Genomic DNA, 20,364 nt, shown 5'->3' with positions numbered 1-20,364 from the left:
CACAAACACAACCGTATATAATATATAGTGAATTGGTATATAGCAGAAGCATCTCTCCTACGTTATACTTGACAGCTGCGCTGAGCCGCTGAACGTTTGCAAGTATTTATATTACTTATATGCAAGTAAGTAAGTTATAAATTGCACAGTTCAAAGTAAACTGCAGTAAGTAACCAGCTCAGCCAACAAACGTTGCATCAAACGATGTATTTCTATATATACCTACTTACTGGCATGTTAATTAATTAAGTTAGTGGCATACTAGAATTGTCTGCTAGTGTGGAATGCACGAAAAAATAATAGTATTTCGTAAAAAACGACTGGGAGACAGTATACATGTGCCAGAGAGCGACAGAAAAGAGCTGCTGTTGCTGGTGATTTGGTGTGGCGTGTGGTGCAGTAGTGCTGGATGAATTAGTATTTGACTGTATACTTGATTCCGCAGCAAAATTTTCGCTTCGTCACGAGACATCTAATAATTACTTGTGTACTTGACACTTGATTGTTTTTGGACACGCGGACGCGGATGAGTCAAAATTTACTTTTCCAAAAGAGTTCGTACGTATAATTACGTATAGGTATAGGTTGTACTTATACACACACAACTGGTACGCGCGTACCACCAGGTCAAGAGGGTAGTCGTATAATAGCAAAGTATAGGCAGAGAGAGGATGGACGGGAACAAGGATGAGGCTAATCGGTGCACCGAGCTAGCCGAGCGATGTGTCAGGGAAAAGAGGTTTGACGAAGCAGTGAAGTTCCTCAAGAAGGCCCAGAGGCTATTCCCGACCAAGAAGGCTGAGGGTGAGCTTGTACCATTTGGCTTTAGCTACCTTGCATGGGTGTGTATGTGTGCATGCGTGTGACCTATTAACAAGTTTATGTAGACAATGTAGCTTTTAATTTTTGCTGAGATGTTATTTCATCAATTATGCATGAACTACGTGTTCTTTCTCTTTTTTTTTTTATTTCGGAGTTTGGTTACACGCTAACTTACGTTTTTTAACAAATACTTACATGACAGCTTGTAAAGATTACTCGTATTTTTGATAAATTAGTTTCAGATTGTTGATGAGTTTTTTGTATCAAAGCCTGTCTGTATGCTCTGTATTACAAGTATTTTTGTAAAGTAAACTGTCTATTTGAAGTTGCACGTCTAAATGATCTGTTAGCAAAAGTTGTACCAACTAAAATTTTTCTATTTAATTTTATGTTTAGATTTGTTAGCAACTGTAACTTTGATGTCGAAACAGCAGAGTGCAAAGGTAGAACCCGAGGCAGAGGTTAGAAAGAGGCACAGTAATGCCAGCAAAAGTAATGGAGCCCAGACTCAGGCTTCAGCAGCTGATTATACAGATGAACAAATGGAACATATTAAGAGGTGAAGCACATTTTAATGCAACATAAGGATGTGCTAATACACGTTCATGAGAATAACTGATGATTATAACTTGAAAAATACTTTTTAGAATAAATAAGTGCAAAGACTATTATGAAATTTTGGCTGTCAGTAAAGATGCCACAGACAGTGATATCAAAAAGGCTTATAGAAAGTTGGCACTTCACTTGCATCCAGATAAAAACAGAGCACCTGGAGCAAACGAAGCATTTAAAGGTATTTGTTAACTATTGATGTTTGTTGTCAAAATTTAAATACTTATAACCCAATGACTCATCAACACAGCTGTCGGTAATGCTGCTAAAATCCTAATGGATCCTGAAAAGAGAAAGCAGTACGACTTGTATGGATCAGAAGAAGAAAGACTTAGTACTACAAGGCACTCACATTCACATTATAATTATTCACGGGGTGGTTTTGAAGGTACACAGTGTTTCAAAAAACTGATTCTAAATTCAAAGCAGCACTTAACAAAATGTTATCTTCTTTGCAGCTGATGTAACAGCTGAAGAACTATTTAACATGTTCTTTGGTGGTTTTCCACAACAAGAATTTTATGTCAGAAGAGGTGGTGGCAGGTGGATGAGACAAAATGAGGCACAGCATCAGCATACTCACTCCCAAGTAAGATATTAATTTTACACTTAATAAGATAAACAAATTTGTTCACAACTACATAACTTTTTGTTTCAGCAACAAGCAAATACGTACACTACATTCCTTCAAATGTTGCCTGTATTATTACTGATTATTTTGACTATGATGAGCAGTTTTTTTATGTCTGACCCCATCTATAGCTTACATCAAAGTTCGTAGGTATCAGTTCAGTTTTATCTAATATATCTAAATACGTGTAATGTGGGTGAAATAAAATTTATTATTCAAAACTTATATTTTTTTCACCTATTCAGTAAATATTCAATTCAAAGAACTACTCAAAATTTGAAAGTACCTTATTTCGTCAAAGACAACTTTCATACAGAATATGATGGTAATTTAAAAAGATTAGAGGAATTAGTTGAAAAAGAGTATATGACGTTCTTACAACATTCATGCTTTAGAGAAAGGAATTACAGTAAGTTAATATTTACCTTTACTCTTATATGTTAAATGTAAACATTTTCTTACTTTATTATATTGTTTATACAGAAGAGAACATGATATGGAGAGCAAGAAGCTTGGGTGACCATGATAAAATTCAAAAGGCAAGGAATATAGACATGCCATCATGTAGGCAATATCAAGGCATGCAAGCATAGTTTGAATAGTAAAAAGGACTTTCTCTATGGTTTTGTAATTTTAGATTTACTGTATATTAAAATTTATTGATTTATCTTCAAAATTTAAGCTCCAGTTCTATTCAATAGCTTTTTACAATCATGATTTCATTACTATTTATCAATAAGTTGTTTTTGGTACTCTAAAGTTATGTTGTATGCAATGATTGCATTGTTTGTACACTTTCAGTGAAATAAAACAATCAGATGCATTTTTATATTAAAATCACCACTTTAGTAATTAGTACAGTAATGCAAATAGTAAATTTGTTATTTTAATAATACAACTTCAATTCATCGTGAAATGTTATTCAAAGTTCAAAGTATAAGAAGATTTGAAGCTGTATATCATGAATATTGTGAAATAATTTTTGTACATATAGTATTATTTAATGCAAAAAGTTTATTTTATGCAACTTCAATAATTTATTTATAAAAATTATTGTATTATTGTTGTTTATGAAGATATTAAAAGAAAAAAATTTATTTCGTTTCATATTTTTATTGTCCTTGAAATAATTTTATATAAAAATAACAATGTATGTACAATTTTATCAGTTAAAAAATACTGTGACCATTTATTTTTGGCGAGGAACGCTACCGTGCCGATTATAGTGTTCCCATGTGTTGAACATATTCATCAAAGGCTTTAATATGCTCTTTTTTAAGAAAAGTACGAAAGCCTAAAAGTTTTTTCAACAACACATTATTACCTGTGTAGAATTAAAAAAAATAAGAATCGTTTAAAAAGATATTTACCAATGAATAGACGTTCATCTTTACTTTCCGTGATGAATAAATCTTTCAGAGCAACTATCAGCTCTTGAAAACTGCTATTCCTTTTATAATTAGCAATTATACTTTTGAAAACGTCAACCTTTTCTTTGGTAAGACGGCTTTTAACCTGTAAAAATTTAATTTTCGTTCGAATAATTTATGTAAATAAATATTTTAATGAAATTACCTCTTTTAAGTACAATTTTCCCTGCTCTAGTTTTGATGGGGCATCTTCCTGTGTACTGTTAGAAGAATTCAAAATTGACAATTGAGATGCTGGAGTAGTATTAAATTCTGAAGTTGAAGGGACCTCTTCTTCAATTTTATTAAAGATCACAGGCTTAATTGTAACTTTTCTTCGTTTGACTTGAGGCTCGGGTAAAATTACTTTTTCCGTAGTACTATTAGGATCACTTTGTAATTTACATGTAGTGAAATTTAACACTGGCTTCTTTGGTTTCATCTCAAACATCGACGCTAAATTTTTTGTCGGCGAAGTTTGAGTTTTTTGACTACTTTTTATAGCGCCGGTATTATTTTCCGTTTTATAAAAATTAATATCAAAGGGATCTTCTTTTTCTTTTTCTACCGCTGAACTTTCATTTTGAGAAGAATTATGTGATGCAGAATTCGAAGAACGTTTGACGCTGGTATCGAAATGAGCAGGAACGGCTGGCAACGACATGTCGGAATCTGACTTTACTACATTATTTATGGGTTGTGGGAGCTGAAGAATATAGCAGATGATATGACTACGGAAAAATGTTTTGAAATTATTAACACCCTACTTACATTTGCACTAGCGTATCGGAAAAATTCTCGACATTCTTTCAATACTGCCTTGAAATCGGGAAATTTTTTAATATGTGGCCTAATCCACGATGACAATTGCTGTTTAAACGACGGATTATCGAAACGACAATCGCACAGTAATATGGCACCATAATCGTTCTTGTGACGAATGATACGACCAATGGCTTGATTAACAGCTCTCGATGCTTCAAGTTGATACCATTGTTGTCCTGTTAGACTCTAAAATGATAAGTGCGCAAGTACTATCTGGGTAAAATTTTTGGAAACAGTAAATGTACAAGTAAAGTATTACTTCTTTCCCAACAACTCGATTTTCTTCCAAGTAACGTTGCTTTAATATGATTCTTGGATCTTTCAAAGGCGGAAATGGTAATCCAGTGATTAAAACTGCTCTTCCATTTGCATTAGCAAAATCTAAACCTTCACTGACCTTTCCCCTACAAACCGCCATGAAGATTGCCCCTTTAAATGCGGGATCGTGAATTTTTTTGTAATAATCATTCATAATACTATTAAATGTATCTTTTGATTGAGGTTCCACAAAAATTGGCTTATAGAAAAATATATTAAGCGTTAAAAAAAAAAAAATTAATGTAGTTGTTCGAATCCACTAAGTTTATACTTTAATACCTTGTTATTTTCGATTTGAGTCCATTTTCCCATCTTTTGCCATTCTTCTTGGCATTTTTTCATAATAGGATAAGATGGAAAAAAAATTAACAAACCGTGCGGCAAAATGAAACTAAAAATTTTGATAGTTTCTCCAAGAGAAGCTATGTATTTTGGATCATTCCTAGAAAGAAAAAATTTTTATTTTTTACATATTGTCAAAAAGAATCACTGATAAATTGTACCTTGTATTAAATGATGAATTGAGAGGATAGCCATCGTATCCACAACCAACAACACCAACACAAATTTGTTTATTGGACACGATATGGGGATTTTCTAACTGCACTTGTATGTCGATTCCGATTTCCGATATAAATGGTTTTAAAGGAGACAGAGTTCCACTTGTCAATATAACAGATCTTACACCTTGATCTATTAATTGCTGCATTCTAAAATTTAAAATATTTGTCCAAGTTCAGATGGTCAATGGAAGTTGTTACATCGCAAAAGTTACTTCATACCCAAATCCTGGACTAAAACACCAATAGCTTATTAGTTTTCCATCTGATTTACTAATTTTTTTTGTCTCCCAACCATCATTTTTAAACGTTTTTTTTGGTGGTTCGATTTGAACATAAACCTTATAACACTTTTTTATTCTTTCTCTAAACATACTATTAGCTGTTCCAGCAAATACAATCCTCAAAAGATCACAAAACTTTTGAAGAGCATTCCCTTTCCTGGCAAAAGGTGATGCACTTGTGGTTGTCAAATAAGTTATTATTTTGTCCAACTTTTCAACCACCAATGACTCTTTACCATTGGTAATCTGAAAATGTTCACGATTTGTTAATATTTATTAATATTTTAAGGTAAGTGAGTAATTTTAGCCTTACCTCGGCTTTTGCCAGTAGTTCAAAAATATAACTACCAGGAAAAGTGTCCCCTTCATCTCGTCTAGTAATTTGAATGGAATCAATGGCTTTTTCCAGCTCCAAAAACATAGTTTTCAAAATAATGAGATCTTCCGACGAAAAATCTTTTTGGGTATTACTAGGTGTTTCGGATGAACTATCATTTTGTTTATCTGCCTTAGCTATGTCCATCATAACACTTGTTATTTCATCTATGCAAAGAGCAACATCTGTGCTACTCATCTAAAATTTTGTAAAAAAATTATACATTTTTTGGTACTATAAAGACACACTGTAACACAGTTCAAATCATTTACTTGCAAAGAAGCAGCTTCTTCGCATATTTTTTCTACGTTATGTGCCTCGTCCAGCAAGACAACATAATTTTTCAGTTCAATATTCAAATTTTTCCTAGTCTTGGGGTCTAATAAGTAATTATAAGGCATAAATATTATATCCGCATTTTGTTTTAACTCCCTGGATAAATAATAAGGACAACATTTATGTTTCTGACCAGTCTTGACTAAATCTTCGATGTCTAAAATACTTTGCTTGATACTTAGATCTTCTTTACTAAAAATTTAAGGTAATCATTTGAAATTCCAGTCCATACACTACTTATTTCAGAGCAATTGTACTTTTTTTTACCTAGATTCTACAGTATTATAAAATACACAACTTCTTGTCTTGACTTTAGCTTGACACAAATGATTTTTGTTGGAGCTACTTTGCTCCCTTGCAACTTCTGCATTGATGCAGAGCTGATCTCTTGAACCAAGAACGGCTACGCTGACGTGCTTGTAAGACGTTCTCTTCAACTCTTGCATTGCCTGAGATAACTGAGAGTGAGTTCTAGAAGCATAGATGATTCTGGGCATTGCCCAGCCAAAACTGTTGATGTCCGTTGATAAAGGCTGCTCGAAGCCTTTGCCTCCAGCTTTGTTGAGGCTCTTGGTAAGGTCATGCATGAAAGAAGTTCCACAACTCAGCTGATCCAGGGATCCTGTTGCATGGGACTGTGACTGTATGGAAGCCTTTTTCACCATGAGCCATGCCAACGACGAACACAGTAAACTCAACGTTTTACCCGTGCCTGTGACAGGGATTTCCCGTGTAATAATTACTTGTTAATATCAAATGATTGAGGGCTAGTTTTGCAACAAGTGAGTACCTGTGGGTGACTCCAGAACGCCGTTTTTGCCATCCTGTAGGCATTCGATCACCTTTTCCATGTAGTCCTCCTGAACTTTGTACGGTTTAAACGGGAACTGAATGGACACACCTCTGAGTGTCACTTCGGACATTTTAGATGTTTTGGTCTCTTCAGAAAAAATAATTTATTCAACTAATACAACACACACAAAAAAAAAAGTAATATAAAAACGTGTAACGTAATCTGGTTTTAAAAATCAAAACAATTTCCGTCTGCACGCAAAGGCACACACGTGTACGCGCTTTGGCGGGAAATTTTGCGCGATAAATATGGGGGGATCACGTGATCTTTTATATCCTCTTTGAAATAAAAAAAAAAATGTTTATCAGTTTAAAAATTTTCGTGAAAAAGTCAATGGTTAGAGACATTCAAGTGATTTTATTGAATAAAAATATAAACTCATGTTCATGAAAAGATTTGTTACAGAATTATAATAATATTAACAATAATGTGTTGTACGTGTGTCAGTTCAATAAAATATGTTTTGCTCTTGATATTTTTTTACACGATTTTGCCTTGAAAAATAATTTGAAAGCGCGATCGATTATTATAAACTCTTGTAAAATGATGATGACCTTACTTTTGGCTTGCATTGAATTTCAGCATAGACGTATGTAAAATAAACTTTAAAAAGTTGACCTCAAATTTCGAACTGCCGTAACTGTTTTTATGGTGAACAGTTTTTAGTCGACACGCAAAATATGTTTCCTGTACCAAATGTTAATAATACCAAAGAGTTAAAATTTATTAAATGTTTAATTATAAAGGAATTAAAAATGTGTATAACTGTAAAAAAAAAAAAAAATTATTTTATTTTCACTCTTAGACAATATAATAAAAGCGGTCGTTACACTGCAATATATATATATGTGTATACACGTGTCAGACATATTACAAGCTGAACTTGAAATAGTTAGCTTTTCATTGGAATAGAACAAACAATTTAACAATTCAGTGCAATCTTTTAATAAAACCACACGTGCGTTCCGCTTCCGCAATAATTACATGTAATCATCGAGTGTGTGCCCTTTTTCATCATCGAAAACCGTCACGTGCCGTGATTTTCATAAAGTTTTTATACATCATAAAAATATAGCTGGTATTAGTGGGTTGAAATTTATATTCATCCACAATCTCGTGACTTTGATGCTTTTTATCAATTACATATATACTTCCTTAATCTTTACATATAAATAAAATAAACACAAGTGGCTCATTGTTTTTGTAAGAAAGTAAATATTTTATGTTTTATAAACCATCAATACATTTATTTATTACTAGAGTAAACAACGATGATTCTAATGTAGACTTTCGGGAAAAAAGCGCTTTTGTGTAAAATATCATATCATGAATTCCCAAAGCAGTTGAAGCAAAGAAACAGATTGTTTGTTTTCCTCTGTAGTAGTAAGTATAGTAGTAAAGAAAATTGCTAAAAATTTATTTTTGATCGTAACATAAACCATATATTTAATAATTTGAGATTTTTGGAGTAAAACTCGTTTTAGAAATTAACATCTGCTTAGCACCAAAAGTCGATGAGTTATGTATTTTTTTACGTACACTTGTAGCTCTGGTGAAAGTTTTTTCGGGGAAAAAAAAAAAATTCGAGGGCAATGGAAACAAAGGTAATATGAGCCGGGACCTAGATATTTTTTTTTGTAATAACATCCGATTTTTAAAAAGTATGCGCAACATGCATGCAATAACAAAGCCGTGTAAACTACATTGTTTCGTAAAATGCTATTGTATACATGCTAGCTCTAATCTACACGTCCACCGCAAAAAAATTACCATTTTTCAACAAAAGCGTGCGTGGGTGGTAAGTAGATATCCGCAAATCAGCTCACATAAATAATCATAAGTGTATGTGTATATGTAGAGGGGCATCCATTTTACTCGTGATTCTACGTGTGTCTGTGTGACGCAATGACAACTGCATATCTGTAATCTGTAACTATATATATATATATATGTGCTCAAACGCATAAAATCAATCGGCGAATCGGCTTGGACTTTTTGGATGACGTCAATCAACAAAACAGCAGTCCGTATAATACGATATGTATATGTATATATGAAGTAGATAAAAGAACCGCTATATATGTATACGGATGGTAAAAAAGCACTTAAAGCTTTCCCTCCCCACTTGTCCCCCGCCCGTGCCGCGACCATATTCTCTCCGACACCGACACACACATGCCCCCGCATCAGCAGCAGACCCAACCGCTCCTCGTATCGTGCCGCCAGGCCAGTGACGCCGCCTCTGCGTCAGCCTATGGCTGCTTTCTCCTTCCCAACACACATTTTTTTAGCCCATCCAGAGATCGCGCAGAGAGGCGTCATCGGAATCGAGGAAGCTGGCAAAGGATAATAGCCGAAACGCGGGACACGGAACACCGCAGTTGCAGACGTCAAGTGGTAGTGTACCCATCATACCCAACTGAAGCTTCTGCAGAGGAAGGAGGCGGCAGCTGCGTTATCATCGAGATGATGCTTAACTGAAAACTTCCACTGTCAGTGTCCCATCATAGTACCAGCTGTGCGTGCATGTCCGTCCGTCCCATCACTCCAGACGGAGTCGTAGAGCACGAGAGCAGCTTTAGCAGCTCGAGGACGACAAAGAGGAATCCTGCGGTAAGGCATATACAATTCACACTCTCGTAAAATCTTGCTCCGAAATCTGTGCATTTTTTTCAATAGCTCTGCAAACTGATGCATGGTATCGTGTATCGTTGCACGTAAAGCAGTAGCTGAGTTGTGCCGCACATATAATTGTGTGTTTGTATACATGAAATTTTATTCAATATTTACAATAATTTTTTTCCTGCTTTCACGCACATCAGGGCAAGTTGAAGCACCGAGGATGGGTCTGATCGCACTGATCTCGCTGGCTCTGCTGGCCAGCTGTAGCGGCTTCTCGTTGCGCTCAGCCGCTTCGTCTGGAGCACCAGCCGGTGGCAATGACGACTTTGGGCCACTTCGATATACCCACTACGAGGAATTGCAGGAGCTGTTCCGCAACCTATCTTACAATTTTCCCCATCTAGCCAAGGTACACTCGATCGGTAAATCCGTCAAGGGCAGGGAGCTTCTCGTTCTCGAGATCAGCGAAAATGTTGGCAACGGCAGAAAGTTTGGCGTCCCGATGGTCAAGTACGTGGCAAACATGCACGGCGACGAGCCCGTCGGCCGCGAGCTCATGATCTACCTCGCCAAGTACTTGCTTTACAACTACGGCAAAGACCCGAGAGTCACGAAACTCGTCAACACCACGGACATCTTCCTCATGCCCTCGCTCAATCCAGATGGCTTCGAAAACTCAAGGGTGAGCACATCGTATGCATATTCATTGTTCGGTATATCATCTCAAGTGTGCGCGCATATTAAAAATTTTTATGATAGCGATAATAATTATGTTTGAAGCGGCAACTACGGCTGTTCGTATGTATTCCGCTCACTCTCCGCTCAGGCCGCGGCGATTGACTCCGTTTTTCTCGCGTTTTTTTTTTTCTCTTTCTCTCTGATATAGAAAGGCTCACGTGATAGAAAGCTGCTATAGGGCTTACTCTGGTTTTCTCGCAACCGTTATGAATGCTGTGTAGATAAGTCAGGCGGAGTTGATTTTTATAATTACGTTTTTTTTTTTTTTTTTTTATCGTACAATTTACTTCATTTCGCGTTCAATCAACCGTAAATTTATGGTGGAGATATTTTGCTGTGTGTCTCGTATCATTACTAGATTTGATGATTTTTCTTTGTTTTCACAGGAGGGAATGTGTAATTCTCTGGAAGATTATACGGGCCGTGAAAACGCAAACCGCGTTGATCTCAACCGAAATTTCCCTGACCAATTCGATTCCAGCGTCAACGGAATCAAGGGAGGTAAATTGATTAGTGGAAGGCAAAGCGAAACCATTGCCATGATGACGTGGATCGTTACCCAGCCATTTGTTCTGTCTGCAAATTTCCACGGAGGAGCTGTTGTTGCAAGCTATCCATATGACTCTGGGTAACTTTCAATAAAATCAATATGAAATGTTTCTCCCATAGTTTCTTGTTTATTCATTAAATAATTACTTTTTAGGATTAGACATGATTGTTGCGAAGAAAGCAAGTCTCCAGATGACAAAATGTTCAAGCATCTTGCTCACATCTATGCTGACAACAATCCAGCCATGAGAATGGGCAACACCTGTCCATCAGAAACATTTAATGGTGGTGTAACTAATGGAGCACATTGGTACAAAGTCCAAGGCGGCATGCAAGACTTCAATTATGCTCGATCAAACGCTTTTGAAGTAACGTTTGAGCTGAGCTGCTGTAAATATCCATTTGCATCGGTCTTGCCGAGATACTGGCGTATGAACAAAGAATCTCTTTTAAAGTACTTGGAACAAGCCCATATTGGTATTAAAGGCTTTGTAGTAGATACAGAAGGACAGCCGATTGAAGGTGCCGAAATTGTAGTTGTTGGAATCAACAAAAACATAACAAGTTCACGTCGAGGAGAGTACTGGCGTCTACTTCTGCCCGGAACATACACTGTATATGCTGCTGCTTGGGGGTAGGTCACAAAAAATTTTACGATGCGAGAAAACCTTTAATGTAGCAATTTGTTAAATTAAATAAATTTTCTTTTTTACAGCTATGCTCCAAGTAAAGAACGACAGGTGACTGTGAAAAAAGGAGATGCTCTACACGTAAACTTTACCTTGACAAAACTACCGTATCTAGAGCAGCAAGGTAATTTTGAAAATTATTATTATGAAGTATCACCCCTCTTAAGCCGTTATCCACCATTAGTGAGACCTGATCCTAACCCCGTGATCTGGGGAGATAAGTGATAAATGAAGTCCGGAGAACATTGCCCTTAAATTTTGTTTAGACTACTGCTCCACCAGTTTATAACTAGGTTACCCAAACCCGAAATCTGATGTGTTAATTTTTATCATTTATTTATTTATTTATTTATTTATTTATTTGCCTCACCTCTGTAAAAAATAATCGCCATAGTTTTCCTAATTTATTTTATTTTTAAGAATCATTCGCTCTCTAACTAACGGAAGCTTTGTATATGTTAATAAAATAACTTCTACATAACTCTGCAAAAAAGTATTTATCAAAATAAAGTTGAAAAAATTTTCATTGGTCCAAACATGTGGATTTAAGTAATCATATATTGGAATTACGTTGACTGACTTCGAGTCAACGCCTTGTATTTTCAAAAATTTCATTCACAACTTAAATGATTTGAAAATCATTTCACATAAAATTCTTAAAATAATTTATGTAACTTTAAATGAGAATGTCAAAATTCTTCAAAAGTACTGAAATTTAAAAACAAAATCAGTGCTATATCAAATGAAAATTGTCTAATCGAACAAGAAAATATGTATTACTGATGAAAAAAAAAAAAAAAAATGCACATACTTACTGATATTGAATATCCGAAAAATTAAATTATTATAAGCTTTGTAATGTACTCTACGAAATTTAAGTACAAGGAAACTATATATTTACCAGTAAATTAACGATATTTTTATTTTATTTCACGATTCTTAGCTTTATTATTTAACATAAGTATTTTTAACAAGGGTGATATGTAGAGGGTAAACACAAGGTATAGAGAAGTTTATAATCAGTCATAAGACTGTGAAATTTTTCTTGACAAAAGAAAGTCAATTTACATAAATTATTACCGAGTGTCTAAATGTTACTAATCATACTAGCACTAAATTAATTTGAAAAGCCTTTATTTAATGACATATGGGGTGTGGGTATTTTATACATGTATATAAATTATGATTGTTTGTTGAAAATATATTTTTTGGCTTAAATCTATTATGTACTGACAAATAATCATTCTATATACATATAAAAACTCGAACTGATTTCATGTGAAATTTTTAGAGAATATATAATACCTACTTTTAGGTTTGTTAGACCTGCAAATTCTAATAACTAGATTTTTACTTGTTAAAAAAGTTCCCACATAACGAACAAAATTTTATTTAAATGTTTATTGTATGATTAAAAAGTTACTCTGCTAGAAGCACTTAGTTCCTTTTTTTTATTTATATTATTTTTGTTACAATTTTTTAAAATTATTTATCATCGTTTAACATAATATATAGTCTAAAATAATAGTTACTGCATTAAAAACCGAAATTCGAACAAATTTTTTTTATTTATTACGTTTTGTACTGTTTTATTTTTGAATTAAAATTTTAATCAAACTAGTTTTGTGAATGATTATTGTTCTGTGTTAAGGAGAAAAAAAAAACGAAACGAATATAAATATATTTTTTTGGTCGATGATGTGTGTACTCCGATGTATATGATTAACCGAAAGTAAAAGTGTGTACCTAATGTATACTAAAATACCGAAAATAAAGAATTATATTTGCTGTCATGTGCGTGTTTCTTTACAGCAACACCAAGCCTCTGTCTCCTTGTCCATCTGTGTAAATACATAGAAAAAAAAAAAAAAAAAATTCAATAAACAAATGGAAAAAAAATTTATTTGTCATTTGATTTCTTGTCTTTATACCTTGTGTTTATTTATCATCTTTTTTTTCTTCGACGATTTTCCTGACGTATTTATTCGTTTATAAACCTTGTTATTATTTCACTCACTTAATATGCGCAAAAATGAATTAAGTATACTGTCCAAATGCGGTTATTATTACACTGTTGATTGCCAAGAAGGGATGCGTCAATATTCGGCTTTCAAGGTCTCGCTCTCGAGGTCAAAAGAATTAAAAAGCTGTCGTTACCGCAGCAGCAGATGAACCCGTGTCGAGGTCAACGGAGCCACGCGACGACAATGGCTTCTACTCCAAGCCGACCTTCGCCCACCACAACTACACGGCCATGGAGCGTTATTTAAAGGACCTGAGCACCAGCTACCCCGCTATCACGAGGCTCTATAGCATCGGTAAGTCGGTCCAAGATCGCGAGCTCTACGTCCTCGAGATCACCCGTTATCCGGGTAGCCACGACTCTGACAAGCCCGAGGTCAAGTACATCGGTAACATGCACGGCAACGAGGTCGTCGGCCGGGAGTTACTGCTACTACTGGCCAAATACCTCTGCGAGAACGACCAAAACGATCCTCGGGTTACAAATATCATCAACGGCATAAGGCTGCACTTGATGCCCAGCATGAACCCTGATGGCTACGAGATCTCCAAGGTCGGGGATTACGATGGCATAGTCGGCCGAGCCAACGCGCACACGGTCGATCTCAACAGGAACTTCCCGGATCAGTACGTCCAGAACGAGGCTAGTGTTGTATTTATTATTTATTATTATTATTTTTTTTTTTTTAACGCAAAAGAAATTAATCCATCAACTGTTGTTTGAACCGCCAAGCAGCTAAACCAGAAACAGGAGCCAGAAACCCTGGCCGTGATGAAGTGGATCGAGTCGACGCCCTTCGTTCTCTCGGCGAACCTGCATGGTGGTGCCCTGGTCGCCAATTACCCGTACGACGACAATCCCGAATCCGTGGGCAATCAGTACGCCCATCCGAACCTCAGCCAGGACGACGACGTGTTCCGCGCCTTGGCTTCCATCTACGCGAACGCCCATCCGAGCATGCACGTTGGCAACCCGTGCCCCGCACCACCAGGGCGCCAAGATAGCGTGCTCGACGACGCGTTTCCCGGTGGTATAACCAATGGTGCTGCTTGGTACCCGGTAACCGGCGGCATGCAGGACTACAACTACGTGCACAGCAACGCGTTCGAGCTCACCATCGAGGTCGGGTGCAACAAGTATCCCAACGCCTCGGAGCTCGAGTCCTACTGGCGCGACAACCGAGAGCCTCTGCTCCGTTACATCGAAGCAGTGAGTCGGCTGATGTACTTGTTTTGCGTAATAATTAGGATAATAAATGAATGAGCGAATAAAAAAAATAATCTATTGTTTGTTGTACAGGCCAGAAAAGGAGTGCACGGAATGGTGATGTCGTCGATCGGAGGGGTCATCAAAGAAGCCAAAATATCGGTGGAGGGCCGGAATCACGATGTCTACACGAGCAATCAGGGTGATTACTGGCGCATGTTACTGCCCGGTGAATACAATGTAACGGCAAGTGCACCGAATTACGAGTCCCAAACGAGCAGTGTTCGAGTACCGAAGGACAATGGCACGGCCGTACTCGATTTTACGCTCATACGCGACGATCCTTATCACTGGTGAGTGTATATTCATGCTTCCCCTTGTCTGTGCCTCACATATTGCGTGGAATCTATTTTCTCTTTTTTTTTTTTTTTTTTTTTTTTTTTTTTTTTTTTTTTTTTTTTTTTTAATTGCGCGATACTTACTTCCTGTTTGATTGTACGTGGCGAAATCAACTTCCCGTTTTACATCGCGTATTAATAGTGATCAAGGATGAGCGTTTTGTTCACTCTCGACGCATATGTACGTTATGTGATGCATGCGTGCTGATACGATGGGCTTTAAAGTGCGATATATTGGATTTCAGGGTCCACTTGAATGATTACGATTTACGAGCCAATCTGAAAAACGGCTATCTCAAGAACAGCGAATTGAGCGAGAGCTTCAAACAGCTGGAAGTCGACAAGCCGGACGTGGCTGAATTCAAGGCCGACGATTCGCCGATTAGCTCGCTCATACATTCCTTTAAAATAACCCACAATGTAAGCTTGCCACGTTAAATAGAAGCCAGGTTGTTTTCTCCCTGTGCAATATGCTCGTTCTATCGCAACCTTGTGCTTCTTTTATTTTTTTACACACACACAGCGCTTTGTTACCTGACTATTATGATGACACTTTACACTAAAATCATGCGCAATTTCTTTTTTTTTTTTTTTTCTTTTTTTTTTTTTTCCAAGCTTTTGTTTTGCTTTTGTGTATCGTTGTACCGCTTTTTTCCCCTTGTCATTCGTGTGTGTATAACATTTTTCATTTCTTTATGTCACAACTAGTTATTATGAATAAAATCTATATGTTTTAATATCACATGAATTTTAATGAAATTTGGTTCGCACGAACAGATGGGCGATAGCGAGGAGAGTAAAATTCATATTGGTTTGATTGGAGGAATATTCGCGTCCCAGCCGATAGGCCGAGAAATCCTTCTGCGCTTTGCCCGACACATTTTAATGGGCAACAAGGAGGAAAATTCATTTATCAACAAGTTACTCGATCGAGTAGTTTTGCATTTCATACCCGGTGTCGACGCTGGTTTCGATAATGTTAAGCGAGAGTGCAATCCCGTTGTGAAAGAAGAGCTCGGCAAAAAATTGATGACGTCCAAAAAAATTCGGCCCTTTGTCGATATACTCACAAATGCCATGGAGCAAACGCTTCAGACGGAAGATTTCGACGTGCTCGTTCTGTTCGGAGGCGGTAGTGGAGTTGGCGTCAGGTACTGTATTTCTTCTGATCCACTCAATCGTTCAGAGTTATGTTCTCCTCAACTCAATGATGTTATTTTACGTTTATTTTATAATTTTTTCCCTCAGCTACTCAACCAACAAAATTGATATTTTCAAGGACTACGCTCAATATTTCGAAAGATCCGTATTTCAAGATACTTGTCAAAATCCCAACTACGATATGAAAAATGTACAAAATTACATTAGAGGCCAGTACGACGTTCCAGTGGTAAACTGTTTTATTCACTTACATTCCTGTAAAAAAATATCGATGGATATATAAAGTTACCAACAATAACTCATGACGAACTAACATTTCAGCTGAGTTTTTCTCTGTCCTGCTGTAAATACCCAAAACCGGAGTCCGTCCCGACTATCTGGCGACAGAATGTGTTGCCATTGAAGGAGCTCGTTAAGCGATTGGCCACTGGTGTACGAGTGTCCGTGATGGATGCCGAAAAAAATCCTCTGAGAAACGCTAGAGTGAAGATCGACGCTTTTGTATATAATGTAACGAGAAACATGGCGTATTTCAAAGCAATATTACCGCCCGGCGTTTATACCGCAATATTCAGTTGTGATGGTTACGAGGACAGAGCTGTATTGCTAACAGTTCAGGACGACGAGGTTACCTCGGTCGATGTGTTTTTGGATGCGCTGAAGGCAAAAAAAAACAGCGAGTCAAAGACTCAGCCCAAAGAGAACTGGAGCGAAATCAATCGGAATCTCTACAGTCTGTGGAAGAAGTATCCGAACATAACTACCTTGCACGATATCGGTGTAAGCGACGAGAATCGCAGGATAATGGCTCTTGAGATTCATCGCAATGGTTTCGACTCCAGGTATCTACCCGCAATAGTATTCTCGGCAGGCGTTGCACAGGGAACACCCGTGACCTCCCGAGTTCTCGTGCGCTTCGCCTCTTACATACTGAGCAGCTACGACATCAATAAGCACTTGACCAACATGATTAGAAATTTTTCGATCTTCTTTGCCCCTGATTTGAATCCCGATGCCAAAAAAAGAGTACTGTGCTCCCTGGATCCCAACAATACTCTTCATTTTCCCCTTGACAGTTACAAAATCAAGTGAGTACGTCCACCAGGACAAAATTACGTTTACTTTTGAGCTAGAATTTTATTTTTCTTTATTTTTATTTTTAGACGGAACGAAACCATCAAAACAATTGTGAATTGGTTCAAGAGCGTGAAGCCTGTTTTAACGGTAAATCTAAACAGCGGTTCTCAGCACGTGGAAATTCCATACGGCGACAGACAGAACGGCCGCAATCCCAGGTTACTGTTCAATACGGATGACGATAAGATACTGCAGCACTTTGCAAGCACGTACGCCTTTGGTCATCCAACAATGCCTCTAGTGAATAACAGGTGCGGCAGCAAAGTTTTTATACAAAACAGCGGCGTGACGCACGCAGGAATAGCCCAGTCCAAAGATAGGATGGACACATTCCTAGATTACATGTATCTACAGGCAAATACGTTGCCGCTTGACGCCTACATCACGTGCTGCAACGACGACAACGATCAGGACGTGTGGGAGAAAAACATGAAGAGCTTGCTAAGCGTACTTGATGAGGCGACCAAGGGGGTCTCGGGCTTTATTATTGGCAAGGACAACGAGGCCGTGGTCAACGCTGTGGTATCGCACGATACGTCGATACACAAGGTCGAAAGCCGAGAGAACGGCGCTTACTGGTTGCTTTTGCCATCCGGAAGTCATAGTATCACTGTAGAAGCTCCGGGATACTTTAAAATGTCCAAGATCGTTAACGTTACCTATGAGCAAATTTCACCCAAAGTAGTGTTCAAATTGCAGAGGAACGAGCGTTTCTTCGGACTGCCCCGTCTTGCGTTTGTGATAATATCTGGTAAACCAAATTTTTTCAGCTACATGTGATTTTTTGTCATATCTGCCAATATTTTGAGTACTTGTTTAACTTTTTTTTTTTTCTTCTTTCTTCAAAAATGTTAGGTGCAGTTTTCGTTATATTCAGCGCTCTGTGTATATTTATCGTTACCAAATGCCAAGCAAAAAAAAACCAAGATAGTGATAGGCGGCCTTATTCGTTTAGTTTGTTGCGCGACGGTAGTACTTTCTTCGATGACGATGAAAAAGAAGTAGAAATCTTCAAAAGAGTAACCAAGGGTAACTAAACTATCTCTAGACAGTTTTCTTTTTTTTTCTTGTTATTGATGGCATGTTTTTAATGATATTTTAGACTACCAGGAAGATAAAGCTGCAGTGCAACCTTACTTTGATGATGAAAATGATGATTCGAGTGCTGAAGGTAGTGATCTTGAATTTATAAGACCAGACAGGGAATGGAAAGAAGGATCTCCAGAATCATGTTAACTAATTAAGTTTCAGAACAGAGAATCTGATAAATGCAAACTAAAAGACTCAAATAGGTAATTCTACTTTTATATTTGTAGTATTGTTGAACATGTTGTTGGTATTCATGAGTGATTCATATGTATATGCATGTATATAGGAAAAATAGAATGTTTATAATAATGTAATTCAAGAGAGCCCGATAGCCTGATTCAACTCTTTAGTTTTCTCAAAATTTTTATACCGATTTTTAACTATTTTGAGTTCAAGTTTTATTGTTATTCAATACTTTCTTGAATCAATACTCGTGTACTTAATAATTTGAAACTAAAAAATACAAGTACAAACACAAACATCCTACATGATTAAAGTATTAATGTACAGCAAATATCCGTCCTAACAGGGTTACAGCATTACTCAAAGTGGTTGTACTGAAGTTATTTTACTTGATAATCACTGGGATATTCAATCCCTTTTGATAAATTTTTAATTATTTGTTAATATTTTATCATTGAAATACCTTTGCAAGTTGGTCAATTACTGATGATAATATTTCCAAGCGAGTATTTTTTATGACCAATATGTTAAATATATTTACACACACGTATTTACAACGGGTGAGTGATTTTTACAGATTTTTTACCGTACACATGCACTTAAGTCTAATTAAAAACAAGTTAACTAAATCTTTCGCGCTTTGGTTTTTTTCTGTAATGAGGATAAGACGTTGCAGTGTATTGATTTCATCGTTTCAGAGAAGGAAATGAAATTGAAAATCTTGGGTCAAGGTAGCTTTAAATATCGGCACTGCCAGCAGTCGGTTTTTTTGCTATTCAATTGCAGATTTGTGTGCCTTAATCGAAGGAAATTCTCAAAAATAATTTTGTTGGTCGGAATCAAGTTAGTTCTCATCCGATTTTCTTAGAAATGTAACTTCTACTGGCAGCTATCATCTAGTTTAATTGATATACCATTTAATGGATAGTTTGAGAAAAGTAGCCAAAAAGTTAAAAATTTTGCGTTTTCTTTTTTCTAAATTAATTTTTTCAAAAGCAATTAGTGATAGGTGACGAAAAAGAATAGATTAACGGTGAAGATTTGATGATTGATTTTTTCTCTGTACTTTTATTTCTTTGAAAAATTTTTAATAGTTAAGTTATGCGCTCAAACGATGTTATAGAAACTTTTACATAATGTAATACGTCAATAGTTTGCATTTTATACAAATTTTACTTTTTTTAGAAATGTTGAAGTGTATTTTCAGCTAACATAACTGTGATGTGCAAGAAGCTGGAGTAAAATTTTTTAACTACATAAGTATGCTTGTGAATTTTACGTGTGCTAATTTTATTATGTGATCGAATGCATTATTAATATTGTATTTGAATTTTCCAAGGAATTTGTCAAGTAAAAAATAAAAAACATTATTTATTATAGAAAATAATGAAATCGTATTTATTTAATCACATTGTAGTATATTTTACAAAAAATATACTCGACACTTTTCTGAAGTATAAAAATTTTTTATTTTATGAACACTTATAGTTAAAAGGCACTGCAAATTTTAGCAGTATTCTTATAAATGCAGAAAGACAATGTA

The 20,364-nt window shown here is 36.3% G+C and overlaps 3 protein-coding genes across 5 annotated transcripts; 2 read left to right on the top strand and 1 right to left on the bottom strand.

Annotated features, from left to right (window-relative positions):
- Window positions 1–51: 51 nt before the first annotated feature.
- Window positions 52–3,162, top strand: LOC106641235 (dnaJ homolog subfamily B member 12). 3 transcript variants are annotated; one of them, XM_089596585.1, is made up of 9 exons: window positions 356–374; window positions 667–804; window positions 1,219–1,381; window positions 1,470–1,615; window positions 1,685–1,822; window positions 1,893–2,023; window positions 2,093–2,211; window positions 2,311–2,474; window positions 2,549–3,162. In XM_089596585.1, exons 2-9 carry the CDS (start codon window positions 672–674, stop codon window positions 2,656–2,658), a joined length of 1,104 nt encoding a protein of 367 aa, XP_089452711.1. In that variant the 5' UTR covers window positions 356–374; window positions 667–671; the 3' UTR covers window positions 2,659–3,162. The 3 variants fall into 3 exon arrangements, with proteins under 3 accessions (XP_089452710.1, XP_014211061.2, XP_089452711.1); XM_089596584.1 differs by having other exon boundaries at window positions 52–804; window positions 1,893–2,022; window positions 2,089–2,211; XM_014355575.2 differs by having other exon boundaries at window positions 53–804.
- On the bottom strand, window positions 3,138–7,203 carry Rtel1 (Regulator of telomere elongation helicase 1). Its single transcript, XM_014355636.2, has 12 exons — window positions 6,964–7,203; window positions 6,441–6,885; window positions 6,110–6,365; window positions 5,775–6,035; window positions 5,400–5,707; window positions 5,121–5,327; window positions 4,897–5,059; window positions 4,559–4,816; window positions 4,246–4,485; window positions 3,641–4,180; window positions 3,436–3,580; window positions 3,138–3,359 (listed from the first exon to the last, which is right to left on the bottom strand). Exons 1-12 carry the CDS (start codon window positions 7,094–7,096, stop codon window positions 3,286–3,288), a joined length of 3,030 nt encoding a protein of 1,009 aa, XP_014211122.2. The 5' UTR covers window positions 7,097–7,203; the 3' UTR covers window positions 3,138–3,285.
- A 2,025-nt stretch (window positions 7,204–9,228) lies between these two features.
- svr (Carboxypeptidase D svr) lies at window positions 9,229–20,101 on the top strand. Its single transcript, XM_089597172.1, has 15 exons — window positions 9,229–9,639; window positions 9,849–10,330; window positions 10,773–11,014; window positions 11,090–11,569; window positions 11,651–11,748; window positions 13,787–14,289; window positions 14,383–14,856; window positions 14,947–15,206; window positions 15,497–15,671; window positions 16,029–16,402; window positions 16,500–16,641; window positions 16,734–17,500; window positions 17,576–18,300; window positions 18,405–18,578; window positions 18,652–20,101. The coding sequence occupies exons 2-15, from the start codon at window positions 9,869–9,871 to the stop codon at window positions 18,783–18,785; spliced, it is 5,010 nt and encodes a 1,669-aa protein (XP_089453298.1). The 5' UTR covers window positions 9,229–9,639; window positions 9,849–9,868; the 3' UTR covers window positions 18,786–20,101.
- Window positions 20,102–20,364: the final 263 nt, after the last annotated feature.

This window comes from Copidosoma floridanum, unplaced genomic scaffold (genome assembly GCF_036245765.1).
Source record: "Copidosoma floridanum isolate Cflo_tuat_1 unplaced genomic scaffold, Cflo_Japanese_pri ptg000030l, whole genome shotgun sequence".
Taxonomy (NCBI): domain Eukaryota; kingdom Metazoa; phylum Arthropoda; class Insecta; order Hymenoptera; family Encyrtidae; genus Copidosoma; species Copidosoma floridanum.
This window is presented reverse-complemented; position numbering and strand designations above follow the sequence as displayed.